The following is a 14,039-nucleotide window of genomic DNA, read 5'->3' on the forward strand; positions in this document are numbered from 1 at the left end:
TGTTGAGCTTTTGGCAGTTGTTCTTCATCCAGTCTGCAACACTCTTTATGCACTGGCGGAAATTGGCCATCGTGGTGGATGGGGTCTTCTGATAGTAAGAGGACGAGCTGTGTGTCATTGTCATAGGGTATGAATGTTAGTCCATGGGTTCCGACGATGTTGGCCAAGGGGGTCATGTATGTTTTGAACAGTGTAAAACTGTGTGATGAGCCTTGAGGGACGCCGCATGTGAGGTTTGGAGGAAAAAGGTAGTAGGTGGATTTTCTGGGTTCTTCCGCTGAGGAAGGAGGCTATCCATTTGAGGGAGTCTCTTTAGATTCCAATGTGGTGAAGCCTCTTGATAAGACTGTGGTGGGATAAGGTGTTGAACGCTCCTGAGATGTCCAGAAGGATCAGGGCAGTCGTTTTTCCATGGTCAAGGAGGGTTCTGATGTCATCAGTGGCTGCAATCATGGCGGTTTCGGTGCTGTGGTTGGTATGAAATCCAGATTGGATGGTGCCCAGAAGGTTGTTGTTCTCCAGGTGTTCTGTGAGTTGGCGGTTGATGGCTTTTTGAAGGACTATGGCGGGAACGGGGAGTAGAGAGATGGGATGTTAGTTCTTGAGTTTGATGTGGTTGGCGGAAGGTTTTTAATAAGAAGTGGTTTGACTTCTGCATTTTTCCACCCGTCGGGGAAGGTGGCCATGGTGATAGATGCGTTGAAGATGGTGGTGAGATTATTGCTGATCTTGCTCTCGAGGTTGAAGATTTGGTGGGAACAGGGGTCTGTGTGAGCTTCTAAGTGGATGGAGTTAATAGTGGTGGGATCTTGAGTGGTGAGATGGTTGCAGGTGGTCGGGGTTAGCATCTGTAGGGGCAAGGAGGTTGAAGATGTCAGCGGCGGTAGGTTGAGGTTTGAAGTTTTTGTAGATGGTGGAGATTTTGTCGTGAAAGAAGTCCGCCGGGGTGTCGCAGAGGTCCTGTGAATGGGTGATCATGTTTTCGGTGGCTGAGGGGTTGGAGAACTGTCTGATGATGTTGAAGAGTTCTTTGGTGTGGTTCAAACTGGCTTCGATTTGTTTGGTGAGTGCGCTGTTTCTGTCTCTTTCAGGAGTTGGTGGTATTGGTTGAGGGATGTATTGAAACTGGCTCATCTGTGGGTTCCTTGCTGGTTTGCCATTTCCTTTCAAGTCGTTTGCAGTTGCGTTTAATGGTTCTCAGTTCCATGGTGTACCAACTGGCCTGCTTGGATGATTTCTTGAGTTTGGTGGCCTTGATGGGGGCGACTCTTTCAGTGCAATTGGTCATCCAGGCGGAGAAGTTCTTGATAGCCTGTTCTAGGTCAGTAGCAGTGTCAGGGTGGGAGGTGTTGAGGGCATCGGTCCACTGGCGCTCTGATACCTTGTTCCAGCTGAGGTGTGAGGTGCTGGGTGGCTTGGTGTCTGTTCCGGTGGATGCTGTGATGGTGAAGTGGATGATGGGATGGTCTGTCCAGGTTAGTTCAGTAACATGGCTGTACTTGATTTTTTCGCTTGCCGTAAAGATGAGGTCGAGTGTGCGTCCTGCTTTGTGTATGGGATTGGTGACTAGTTGAGTGAGGCCAATATTGTTCATTCTATCAAGGAAGTTGGCAGTTTTGGAGTTGTTGGGGTCGTCGGGGTGAAAATTGAGGTCTCCGAGGCAGTCAATAGCGAGCGGGGTGATGAATTCAGGAATGGCATCACAGAATCTGGGGCGAGGTTCCGAAGGTCTGTAGGCGAGGGTGGCTGTGATGGTGGTTTTGCCATTGGTTTGAAGCTGAGGTGTTCCTTGATAGGGGTGGTGTCCTGTGTGGTGGTGGTGCAGTAGATAGCTTCTTTGTGGATGATGGCGATACCTCCTCTGTGTTTGTTGATGCGGTCTCAGTGTGCTATCTTTTAGCCATCAGGCGTTGCTAAGGTGATCTCGGGTGTGGACGCAGAGTTGAGCCAGGTCTCAGTGAGGAAGATGATGTCGGAGTGAGAAAGGTGATGGTGTCCCAAATCTCGGTGGCGTGCTTGCAGAGTGATTGTGCATTGAGCAGGAGGCAGTGGAGTTGTTCTGAGGCAGTCATGCTTGGAGTGGCGTTGGTTGTCGTGTGCGCGGGTGCTCCAGTTTAGCTGGAGAAGAGACGGTGCTGACAGGTGAAAGGTGCTGCCGTGGATCGAGGTGAGGTGCGGCAGCAATTGTTGTTGCGGAGCCTGGGTTCCAGGGCTCAGAACTCAATGGTGGTGTACTTGTGAGTGGTGAGAGGGCTAGGGTTCCTTGCGCTAGATGTGGTCCATGAGCAGACAGCGCTCCTGCAGCAGACCTGTTACGTTGCCGCGCTGCGGCCTCCATTAAGTAGGTCCTAGGAGGAGGAAGGCAGGAGTGGTGGAAAACGGGCAGGAAAGCGAGTGGCGAGGCAAGCCAAGAAAACAAATGAAAAGAAAACAGGGGTCACAGGAGAAGTGGACATAAATACTAGAGAATTACAAGCAGGAAATAAGGCTGACAAGTGAAATAACAGAACGCAGCTGCGATTTAAAATACTAGAGAATTACAAGCAGGAAATAAGGCTGACAAGTGAAATAACAGAACGCAGCTGCGATTTAAAAACAGAAGACAAAGACACTGACAGTAACGCTAAACAGGCAGTAAGGCTACAATATACAGCAGTAGAAGAAGATACTTATAAACTTTAGACAGGCAGTAAGGCTAAGCTTAAAACAGGAGAAACAGACATTGACAAAAGTAGTTAACAGAGCAGTATAGCTGCAATGGGCGGAAGCGGCGGCAGAAGCAGGGAAGCAAGATACGAGCAGAAGCGTCGGGGAGACCTACTGAAAGGGCTGCGAGGGGGTAGCTGCCACTGGGACCACTGGGCACTGGGACTTGCTCACTACAACGACCTGTGCCACCACCTTCGGTACCACCATCACCGCAACTATCAATGCCACAATACAAATAGCAACAGTAACAATACTGCCAACTCCTCCACAGCTCCAGTACTGCCACCAACACTACACCCCAACCAACTACACTATTACCTCCCCTATTAATACCTCTGCCATCAGTACGTTCACCATTACCACCAACATCACTTGTATCACCTAGGCCATAACCATCAATACCACCTCAAATATCACTAATACCACTCCCAGTACCACTAGCTCCAATAAAATCATCACTAACAACAATACCACCACCATCAATTCTGCCAAAGTTTCCACCAATACCACAACTATTACCACCCCACCATTAGACACTCCACCACCTCCTTTACCAGTTTCATCAATAACACCACCCCAATACCACCTAAACCACAACCTACAATAGCAATGCCACCACAATACTGCCACCAGTAGCACCCCACCACCAATACCATTCCATCACTACCATTGCAAAACCAGAAGCGCTGGCTTTAGTTTGCAATTGTAAACAATGTACTGGCAAATTAATTTTCTCTGTGTGCAGAAGTGTAATGGTGGCTTGCTCAGGTGTGCTTAAGTGAATCATGAAGTTGCCTTTCATGAAAGTGAGAAAACAAGCTTCCACCCCAAAGGGATTGCAATAAGGTATCATACCCAGAAAAAAAGGAAAATGGGTCAAATTGGATATTTTTACACTTATTTATCTCCTGGTTAGGGATCCGATTCTGAATGGAATAAGTAACTTAACACCTGTGGTGTACTTATTTTTAGAATTCACAAAGCTTGGCTGATTGCAACTGGAAACCTGTGACTGTCACAGGTTTCTGTGTGCACTCCTGTAAAACGTTTACAGAATTCTATTTCACGGCAGCTCATATACTTATGTATCTTCTGAATATCTTCAAAAGAAGCGCAAAAGCATTTGCTAACTTTTTTTTTCCCACACCGGAAACCCTTTTCTCTACACCTTCCCCATTTTTGGGGTAAACAATATAAACCAAGATACCAAAGCACTCAATGGACGTTCAAACAAAGTCAGTCCATAATGTAAGGATTCTTGTAGATATTTCAAATCTGTAATTTATTGTAGACAGAAGTCAGCTAAGTGTAATCGTCTGTAGATGTGTGTGTTGAGAACAGCAGAAAACACGTGTTTCGTCGCAAAATGTCTTCTTCAAGCTTGTAGATATGTATAAACAAATGATCACTCAGATGTATCTTAAAAACATATACACGTTTCGGAAATACAAATTACAACTGTATTCAGGTGCCCTAGAAAAGAAGGTGCTCTTATGCCCATGCTCCATAAAGATATAAAGAGTTGAAGAATTTGAAGAATGTGGTGAGTAATGTTATATCCAAAATTGTACAAAGTAAGTAGAAGTTAGGGTGGTCCTATAGATATCCATGAGTAAAGGGGAGTCGTCGTAGAGGTAATAACAGAAATTGCAGAAAACGTGGAGTCCAAAGTTTTCAGACTCATAGTCCTACAAAAGTAAAAACGGACACCAGTATCCACCCAGTGCTCAGGCAAAAGTAAAAGATGCTCAGTTCTACACAGAGGAAAGAAGGTACTGATCTTAGCAAGTAATAATATCCTGGTAAGCAATTAGCAAGTAGAGGAATTTGGAGAGCCAAGGTCTGGTTGTCAGACAGAACCTGAAGAATTATAAAATAGGTTACTTCACCGCAGGAGAAGATAAACTAAAAGTTATCGGATTATATTGAATACGTTGCATGACTTGCAAGAGTCGCGCAAGAAATTTCCCCCCAAAATAGGGCAGGAAGCGCTAAGCTGCCCGTGGCTTTCCAGTGTTATGAGAAACATATGTTGGCATAAATTGCCAACATTGGATGCAAGAATCGATCCATTGATATCTGAGGGTTTGGGGCAATTTCTTGCGTGGCTCTTGTAAGTTTTGCGATGTATTCAACATAATACAATAACTTTTAATTAATCTTCTCCTGCTGTGGAGTAACCTTTTTTATTACTCTTCAGGCTCTGTCTGACAACCAGACCTTGGCTTTCCAAACCCCTCTCCTTGATAATTGCTTATCAGAATATTATTACTTGCCTAGGTCAGTACCTTTTTTCCTCTGTGTCCAACTGGGCATCTTTTACTTTTACCTGTGCGTCCTCTGTGTCCAACTGGGCATCTTTTACTTTTACCTGTGCACCGGGTGGACATTGGGTCCGTGGTTACTTTTGTGGGACTGTGAGCCTGAAAACTCTGGACTCCATGGTTTCCGCAATTTCTTTTATTACCTCTATGATGACTAATCTTTACTCATGATATCAACAGGACTACCCTAACTTTTACTTACTTTGTACACTTTTAGATATAAAGTTACTCACCACTTGCTTTAAATCCTTTAATACTTTTTATCTTTTTGGAGCACGGTAGTAAGAGCCCCTTCTTTCCAGGGCACCTGACTAAGTTGTAATTTGTATTTCCGAAACTTGCATATGTTTTTAAGATACAGCTGAGTGCTCATATGTTTATACACATCTACAGCCTTGAAGCAGTCACTTTGTGAAGAAACACGCGTCAGCTGTTTTCTACTGTTCTTAACAGACATGTACAGACGATCACAGTTACCTGCCTTCTGTCTACAATAAATTTCAGATTTGAAATATCAACAAGAATTCTTACTTTTTTGACTGACTTTGTTTGAACTTCGATTGAGTGCTTTGATATCTTTGTTTATATTGTTTACACAAAGGAACTTTGGACCAATGTGTGCTGGCACCCCTTGTGGTAGGGTGCTGGGTACCACAATAGCACCTACCAAATTAATCTGCTGCTGTTCTGTTGATAGACACCGCCACATATACTTGCATTAAGAGGTGTGATCTTGAAACCACTAATACCAACCATATTGTATCCATTTTTGGGGGTATTCTGTTCCCTTTCCTACTATGGGAGGGAAGTTACTGTTACTGTTGTAAGGAGTAATTATCCTGTTCTAGAAACTTACTAAAGTTACTGTGTTGTCCTCTAATCTAAATTATATCATTTTCTATGGTCTGAAATAGCTTTCATGTTTTTCTCGATGTAGCACAAATTGGGAAGCTGGTCTTGTGGGGTCAGTTATTCCAGGATCCCACCCACAGAATGTTGTCTCCCCGTGCTTTCACATGCAGCACTTATTAGCGGCTGTACCCAGCTACTAACAGCAACACAGTTATCAGGGATAAAGCAGGTGATGACGACTGCCAAAAATCAACAGTTTATGTGGATGTTTTAACTTGCAGCATAGCCTTCCACAATTCTCATTGCTTACCACAAAATGATTTTTGCACCTTCTACTTGTCAGTTAGCTTTCTTATTGTCTGCTCCATGTTTTTCAGTTTTCTTGATGAAGCGGAGGGCAAAAATAACTTCAAAACCTGCAGCCAGATTGCTTTTTACAGGTAATGATATGCCTTCATTTCTGTATTCTGTGTTGTATCTGTTTATTTCATTTTTGAATCAGAAGTACATATTTGACAGAATATAAGCATATGCTTGATAATAATCAATGCTGATGCAAGAAACTTGATGATTCTCAGCACTACAAACCTTCTTCTTTACTCGTTTAGAGTAGAGAAACTGGAAAGTCATAGCCAGTAGACCCACCACCTGCTCCACCTAAGGCAGCATCCTGTCCACCCCAGGCTTGTCACCTATCAAGTAGGGGACATCATCTCTATTTAGAGTAGGCATCCCAATGCATTTTTTCCATAACGGGGTGTATCGTGAGAGGCAAGGCAATCTTGGACAGGAAAAATATGCAGGAAGAAAACTTCTTGTGTTTCAGGACCATTTTAAATTTGCTTTTCAGAAATAAAACCTATGTGGGTATGCCACTCCTGCATCATTGGCTCACTTCCTGCCAAGCTTGATCCTCTCTCATAAAACCAGTGGAGGCTCCTCCACTATAACGGAGGAGTGTCGCCCGCTCCCCCCCAAAAAAACGCCAGGAAAGGAAAAATAAAACTATAGTAAACACTCGTTTAATTTTCCTTTCCTGTCGAGTCTTGGTGACGGGGCCAGGGGGATGACATGAGGAGTGGTAGTGCACTGCCTCCAGTGCGCATGATGGTTTGGTCTCAGGCCGGCCAAACTGCTATACGCATTGAAGCTCTCTCCAACTCACCTGCGTTGCTGTGTTGGAGAGAGCAGGCACAGACTCCTAGTCTGTCTGTGAGTGCAAATCGAGGGCATTCAGGTCAATCCTGAAGCTGTTGTCATGCATGAGAGCAGCTTCAGGATTGGCTGCAGGGCAGTCTGGGAGCCTGTGCCTACGAGAAAAAAAACAGAAGAGCTGGTAAGTTTAAAAATGATTCTTTTTTCATTTTACCCACACGCAACCCCTATGCCCCCTCAACCCCCGCCCGCCGGCCACTCACCCACAACACCGGCTGCTACTTAGCCTCACAGTTCACATAGAGAGAATCATATGGCCAATTACCCTTCCTAGCACCCCATCTCTTCCTTCCAATACCCAGTCTCTCCCAAATTCTTTCTGGCTGCTGAGACACTTAGGGCCAGCAGCCATCCTTCTCAAGTTTAGACCCATATCATCTTTCCAACTCTCCTCACCACTCCAGTCACTCATTTAAGCTCTTCACTGATCATGTATCGGATTAACAAGTGCCCAGCAGCAGATCCTTTTGACAAGTCTACTCCTTCCACCCAATGAAAGATTTAGATATATAAAAAGTGGACTTGTAAACTCCCACTTATTCCACCTTGTATTTCCCTAACACAACCTGAGGCGCCTGCCAGCGACAGGTAGCACATTATAAAAACCCTAAATAAAAAGCTTTCAAACTCAAAAAGTACTTGCAAGGCTCAAGCACTTTTGCATCTAACCTTATGGTTCTTTTGTGTACACGTTCACCCCGAGGAGGTAAGGGCACACAAAATTTATGTCACTTCATGACACAATGGTACTTTGAAAGTTGCTCTTTCTCTGATGCTCTTCAAACATGACTGCTTTTAGTGACTGGAAAAGGTTAACGTTATACACTGCGGGGAAACTGCGAGTGTATGTGACTATTACAGCCACCCAATCTGGGTTAAATTAAATGAAACGAAAATGTATTTTAAAGCGTGCTACTACTACTACCCTAAGGTGTCTAGGCACTAAAGCTCTTGGAAATAGATCCTAATCCTTCAGAAATTGCATGAGATAATCCTTAATTTGAATAGATCCTAATCCTTCAGAAATTGCAAGAGATAATCCTAAATTTTATTTATTGAAGAGTCAAGTTTTAAGAGCTTTTCGAAAGGAGAGCAATTGCAAGGTATGCGTTCTATATTTTCCATCCTGTGGGACAGGATAGTGACATGAGAGCCTTTCCCGGAGGCTTGAGGTGTTTCAGCAATAAGCATCCATGTCCTAGAGAGGCAACTGCTCTGATAGGGCAACGGAGTGCAGAATGTGTGCAGTCTGTCTATGGATAAAGAAGGAATATCTAGAGCCAAGAACATTCCACAGACCAGCCCATCCATGATTTCTATCCATATCAGGTAGAGCAGGGTGAACCAGTCCTAAAACTGGCAACCAAACTGGGATGAATTGAGGACGATAGATTCTCAGTATCCTCCACAGAACACCTCCCCCTCGTTCTCAGCTAAGAAAAGGGAATATTTGTTCACATTCTTTGCTAGAGAAAAGAACAGCTGCCACCAGACTCTTAGGTAGCCAAAGGGCAAGTAGGGCATACTTGGCCTCAACCGTAGGGGTATAGGTCATTTGCATATGATGTCCTGGGGTCAGTCCTAATATGGCTTTGGAAACTGGGATAAGTACAGCCCCTTCAGCACTTGACTTTCAGTGGAAGTGTTGGCAAACAGTCACAGGCTTCTTATGGAGGTTACGTGCTTGTTCGATCTCAGCACTCAACATGTACACATTAGTATCATAAATGACTGTCCAACTTAGTGCTTAACTTTCAAGAAGAAAAGTACTTAACTGCACATTAGAACTAAATACTACACATAGGAAAATGCACTCAGTGCAATCTAGTGCCCTGGCACTAGAGTAGATTGTCTTCTTTTACAATTACTGACCCTGATCCCCCGTCTATGGTCCAGGTGGTTCACTCCCGGATCTGCTTCTAGAGTGATTAGGCTCAGGTGAAAATTACCCCTGTACACTGCAGTGTCCTGACAATAAACTACAATTCCCACCAGGCAATCAACTCTTGCGTGGGCTGTAGAGATGGTGGGCATCTTGGCTAACTGGGTATAGATTCCCTCATGGCCCATGGCACCTTTTATAACCTTTATTTGAATTCTTCTAAGGCTGGAGGTTATTGTATTTTCTAAGGATTATCCTGTAATGGAACAGGAAGGATTCTTAGCCACCTGGACTATTTTGCTCATGATATGTATGAATGCCAAAGTTTAAAGTATGAGAGTTCTTGTATGTACACACACATTGCTAAGACTAGGGACCAGCCGACCATTAATATTGTTGATTATCCTGCAGTTATACAAGAGTCAAGTAGAACTATAGCTCATCTTCCACCGAGAGTGCATAATGACAAAGCTGGAGGTAGTTTTTCAAGTCATAGAGAGAAGGGTTAGCAAAATATATTGGAAGTACTTATTCTTAGTATGTTTAGTTTGGAACAACTAGAAGTTCCTTATCAAAGTACAGAGAGTTAGTTACACAGAGATATTGCTAATTAAGTATAGAACCTTCTATGGCAAGTTACTTAAGATTTCCCTTTGCCTTTTAGATATCCACTATATCCTGCAGACATCCTCGATCAATAGAATTGACAAGTCAAAGTGGTTGAGTCCAGTATCTCTGATTTCTCTCTTATAACATTCGCAGTTTTTACTACTGACCATCATATTTTCATTCATGTGGTTATTGTGGAGATAGTGAGAGGCAGAATAACGCATCCGTTCCACTGGATTACAAGCATAGGTTTAGTGCATCCTGACAGACTTTTGGCAGGGATAGTGTCTCTGATCCAATGCTTGAGAAAGATTTCAGGTTGGGATCCCTCAACTCCCTCAGAGAACTCCACAACTCACAGGTTACTGTGCCTGGCTTAACCCTCAGTGTCTTCGATCTGATCTTCCACAGTTCTGGATACTGTAGTCGGGCAGCTCACAGATGTTAGAAGAGCATTTACTGTGTCTTCAGGTTCTGAAATTCTGCCCTCCACCTCAGTGACACTGTCCACGGCATTCCTGAGATTCTCGTGGAGAAGTGATGTGTCAAGTCTCACTTTACCAGTTTTTGTCTAAAATGATGTTCGGGAGGCTTGTATCACCTGAAGGATAAGATCTCTGAATGCTGAACAATTAGTCAGAATTTCTACCTGTGCCAAACAATTTATAAAGCAGCTGGGCAAAAAACAATACATCCATCCCTAATTTCACATAGTTGCAACCCAGAACAGTACCTGCTGCTCACAATACTGCTGCCAAAGCAGAAACATAGACAAATCAGTGAGCACTCTTTTGGAAAATCACAGACATCAAGTCTAATATATTTAATAAATAGAGATGAAGCATCTTGGTTTCATGAAGAAATCCTTTTTATTTCAATTCCAAAAGAGCCCATACAGCTAACACATTTTTGTTTAAACCTACTGCATATGGGCTGCAGATAAAATAAGCATAAAAATATTCCCACATAATTACAATATATACAGAACGTAAACAAACCACAATATCCAAAATGAACAAAAACAACTTAAAAGACTACAAATGTCAATTTAATTGGATCACAAAATCAAAACCCAAAGTTAATGAGGTTTAAGAACTCCAAATTTGTACCGGTTATAAAAACATGTAATAGAATCCTATAAGTTCTTCATAAATACAAACTGATCAAGTATAATAAGATATTGAGATCCAAATAAAAAAAAAGAATGTACAAAAAAGAAACTAAAGAACAAAACAGAAAAAGGCACATTTTCACACGTGTCTGGGCATTGCTGCTCCAGTGATAACGCTTTTAGTGAACATAGACATTGGTCCCAAAGGATTACTTTGGCTCTGCCACTTCAGAGTCAACCTGTAGAGGTTTAGTCCTGTGTGTCTGGTGGTTGAAGGCCTTCAGCTATGTACTGCTTCATGGGTAAATTCTAAAATATTTTGAAAGTCTGCCAAAAAAGCAGCCTCTGCTAACAATATATGCAGGCTGTGAAGATTACAGTGCAAGAAGGGAAGCTTTAGTATACCTTGCATAATGAACCATGAAAGCAGGTTTTGTAATGCTGCCTAATTTATGCTCAAGTGAGGATGTAGCAGGAAATTTGTCATAGGTATTGTAGCAACCATTAAAGCTAGTCCTTGGGTCAAGGATATGTAATATCGACTTCGCTCAAGGTATCAGAGTGCCAACTACAGCTAATGTCTCCCCAGAAGGCCCCTTCTCCAGGTGGGCATCAGTCGCAGAGAGCTGCCGTCCATTTAGAGTCCTGAGTCCTTACTCAACCTGTTCCTTCTATCTGAAACCTACTGTTTCATTTAGTGGGAGGGACAGCAGAAGCATTCAGGGGTGTGAGCACAGCAGATGTCGCTGAAGGGGCTTTAAAGCCGTTCTGTAGGCCTGACAGCTGAGTCTAGAACAGTCAATGGGTCCTCAATTACTACACATCCTGAGGGCCACATTGATACCACATCTGCAGAAAGGGCACTTAGCTGTGTTGCATTTATCCTGTCAAACGTCAAGAGAAGTGGCCAGGAACAGTGTGCCTGGGCCCAACAGTCCCGGCTCCTCCAATGCACGCAGTGCGACACAGAACTGCAGCTCATAGTTGCTGCCAGTATGGGGTCTGAGTCCTTCCTGCTTGCTCTCTCCCCATCAGCTGACTTAAGTGTCTACAGAGCAATTATAGGTAGTTGATGCAGCAGATCTGTTGCTCCCAGGAGGCAGGATGAGGATGAGATCTTTCCCAAAATAACTGAACAGCGGGATCTAGATTAATCAGTGGGTATTAATGGCTCAATCTCCTTGGGGGCTTCCCTGAAGTCAGTGAGCTGGAGATGTGTTGGTAGGGCACCAGTGTTCAGACTCAAGCAGGAAGATACCACTGGGGACCACGTCCAGAGCCAGCAACAGCATCCATCCATCTAGTGTTGTTGCAGATGGTTAAGGCCCATGGTACGCGACCATGAGGTCAATAAGGGCTGGAATATGCTGTGGGGTGCTACTAAAGGGAAGGCTATATCACCAGCGCTGAATTGCCGCTATGATAATCCCAGGCTGATATTGCAGTCACGAGGCTCAGGTTTCCCATCTGGCCACTGCCATCTTGTCAGTACCACAGGTACTGGTGGTGGTAGCTGGCGAATCAAGTTCGCCTCCAGCAGTGGGCTGCACTCTACGAAACTACGGGAGGTCAATGGCAGTCACTAGCAGCTAGTGGAGGCTGAGCCAAGCCCTGTCATCACAGCTGGTTAAGCAGAGCAGCCCTCCCGAATCAGTGTGCTGCCCACCTCTACTGAGAGTGAGCTGAGCATGTAGCAGCGAGAACGAGCAGCGGGGTGCTCAAATTACACTTTTCTCAGTACACCCAGCAAATGAAGGTCCAGTAGCACTCTTCTCTGAGGCAGGCAGTCGCCCTAAGAATCAAGAGGTTATGGGAGGTTGGGTGCATAGGCAAAGCTCAATAGAGGGGCAACCACGGTCTTGGCTGCCCTGGCAACACCCAGCAATTTTCTAATATTTGACCATGAGGGGTCATAGAGCTATCCAGTGTCTGATTACAGTGACCCAGGTAAACACTTGAGTGTGGAACAGTGGTGTGAAAAATGACTTCTAAAACAAGACGCACATCACAAGTCAGTCTATCCATGGATTCATATTGTGTTTTGATGTTTACAGACGACAGAAACAGTTGAGCCCTGGCAAATCCCTGTACCACGCCCAGTTGAACTCACTAACATTGCATGAGGACAATGTCAAGCTCCATATCATTCATGAGACTACCAAGGTAAGACCGAACCTACGCCAATTGGTCCTTGAACAGCAGAGGCGCTTTATTGGAGTACTAAGAGGCTCTTTTGACTTCTAAAAAATGTCTTTTTTTAAACAAGCTCTGTGTGGGAATGGAGAACGAATTGTTAAATATTGGGACCAAGAACAATTTTCTGTGCTTATTTATGCACCTGAGAATCTGCATTTTCAATCCTTGTACTTATTCTGAAAAAGTCATAAAATAGCCAAGTTGGAAGTTTAAAAAAATTGTCAACTCTAAATTTATCATCGAGCACTAATACAAATTAAGACAATATGTACTTTATTAACAGAGTTATCTCTTGATCCTGTTATCTGTCGGTTGCACTACCCTCGTCGGTGCACCTTCCATGTATCCCGGAAGAATGGAATTCTGGATCAGTTCCCTTAGTTGCTGTATATTGTGAATCTACAGACTGGAAAATGCAGGAATGTGGTCTGGTCTATGGGTTCATAATATAGATCAGCTACAAGAATACCTTCCATACCTGCTATTCATATATCCAAAATGGAATACAGTCAAAATGTGAAGCAAATCTAGACCTGAATTCATTGTTGTAATCTACACGTGCTGATTCAAAGGTTTGGAGGGTGGTTCATTGTTGTCCAAGCATGTGGAAAGTAAGAGCATAATTAGAGGAAGGCGGCAATGGGCAATCTATCTGAAATTTACCCTTCCTACTTTCAGTTTGCCAGCCTGTTTTAGAGTGCTTGGGGATGCTGTTTCCTAAATCGCAGAGCTGTTTTTGCACTGAATACTGGTGGGAGTGGCATCAGAGGGGCCATCCTACTTGGGGCGGCTTCTTAAGCTGTCATACCTACTGCCATCCATTCCTTCCTGGCCCACCATGTCAACCGTGGTTATCCCAAATAAAAACATTCCAGAAATGGGAGACGAGTTGGCCCTACGTCTAGGGCGGTCAACCTCTAATCAGGGGAACCGGCTTCGAGTCTCGGCAATGACGCTGAATATCTTGTGGTTCTGGGCAGATCAATTAATCTCCCCGGGCCTAACAAAAATGAATGTGTCCTCATGAAACATAACTGGTGCTATGTAAAGCGCTCTGATACCTGATACCTTCGGGTCAAGATCGCGCAATATTAAACTCCGTAAAACTTTTTTAAAAATACCCCACACCCTGGAAGAAAAA

The 14,039-nt window shown here is 43.9% G+C and overlaps 1 protein-coding gene across 3 annotated transcripts in view; it reads left to right on the forward strand.

The window, feature by feature from the left end:
• Nucleotides 1-14,039, forward strand: part of GANC (glucosidase alpha, neutral C) — a 386,043-nt gene that overhangs the window by 32,651 nt on the left and 339,353 nt on the right. For all 3 annotated transcript variants that reach the window (XM_085627093.1, XM_085627092.1, XM_085627091.1), the window contains exons 3-4: nucleotides 6,263-6,325; nucleotides 12,757-12,865. In XM_085627093.1, the coding sequence (XP_085483219.1) occupies nucleotides 6,263-6,325; nucleotides 12,757-12,865 (172 nt within the window). The remainder of the gene's footprint in view (nucleotides 1-6,262; nucleotides 6,326-12,756; nucleotides 12,866-14,039) is intronic.

Source organism: Triturus cristatus, chromosome 9 (genome assembly GCF_964204655.1).
Source record: "Triturus cristatus chromosome 9, aTriCri1.1, whole genome shotgun sequence".
Taxonomy (NCBI): Eukaryota; Metazoa; Chordata; class Amphibia; order Caudata; family Salamandridae; genus Triturus; species Triturus cristatus.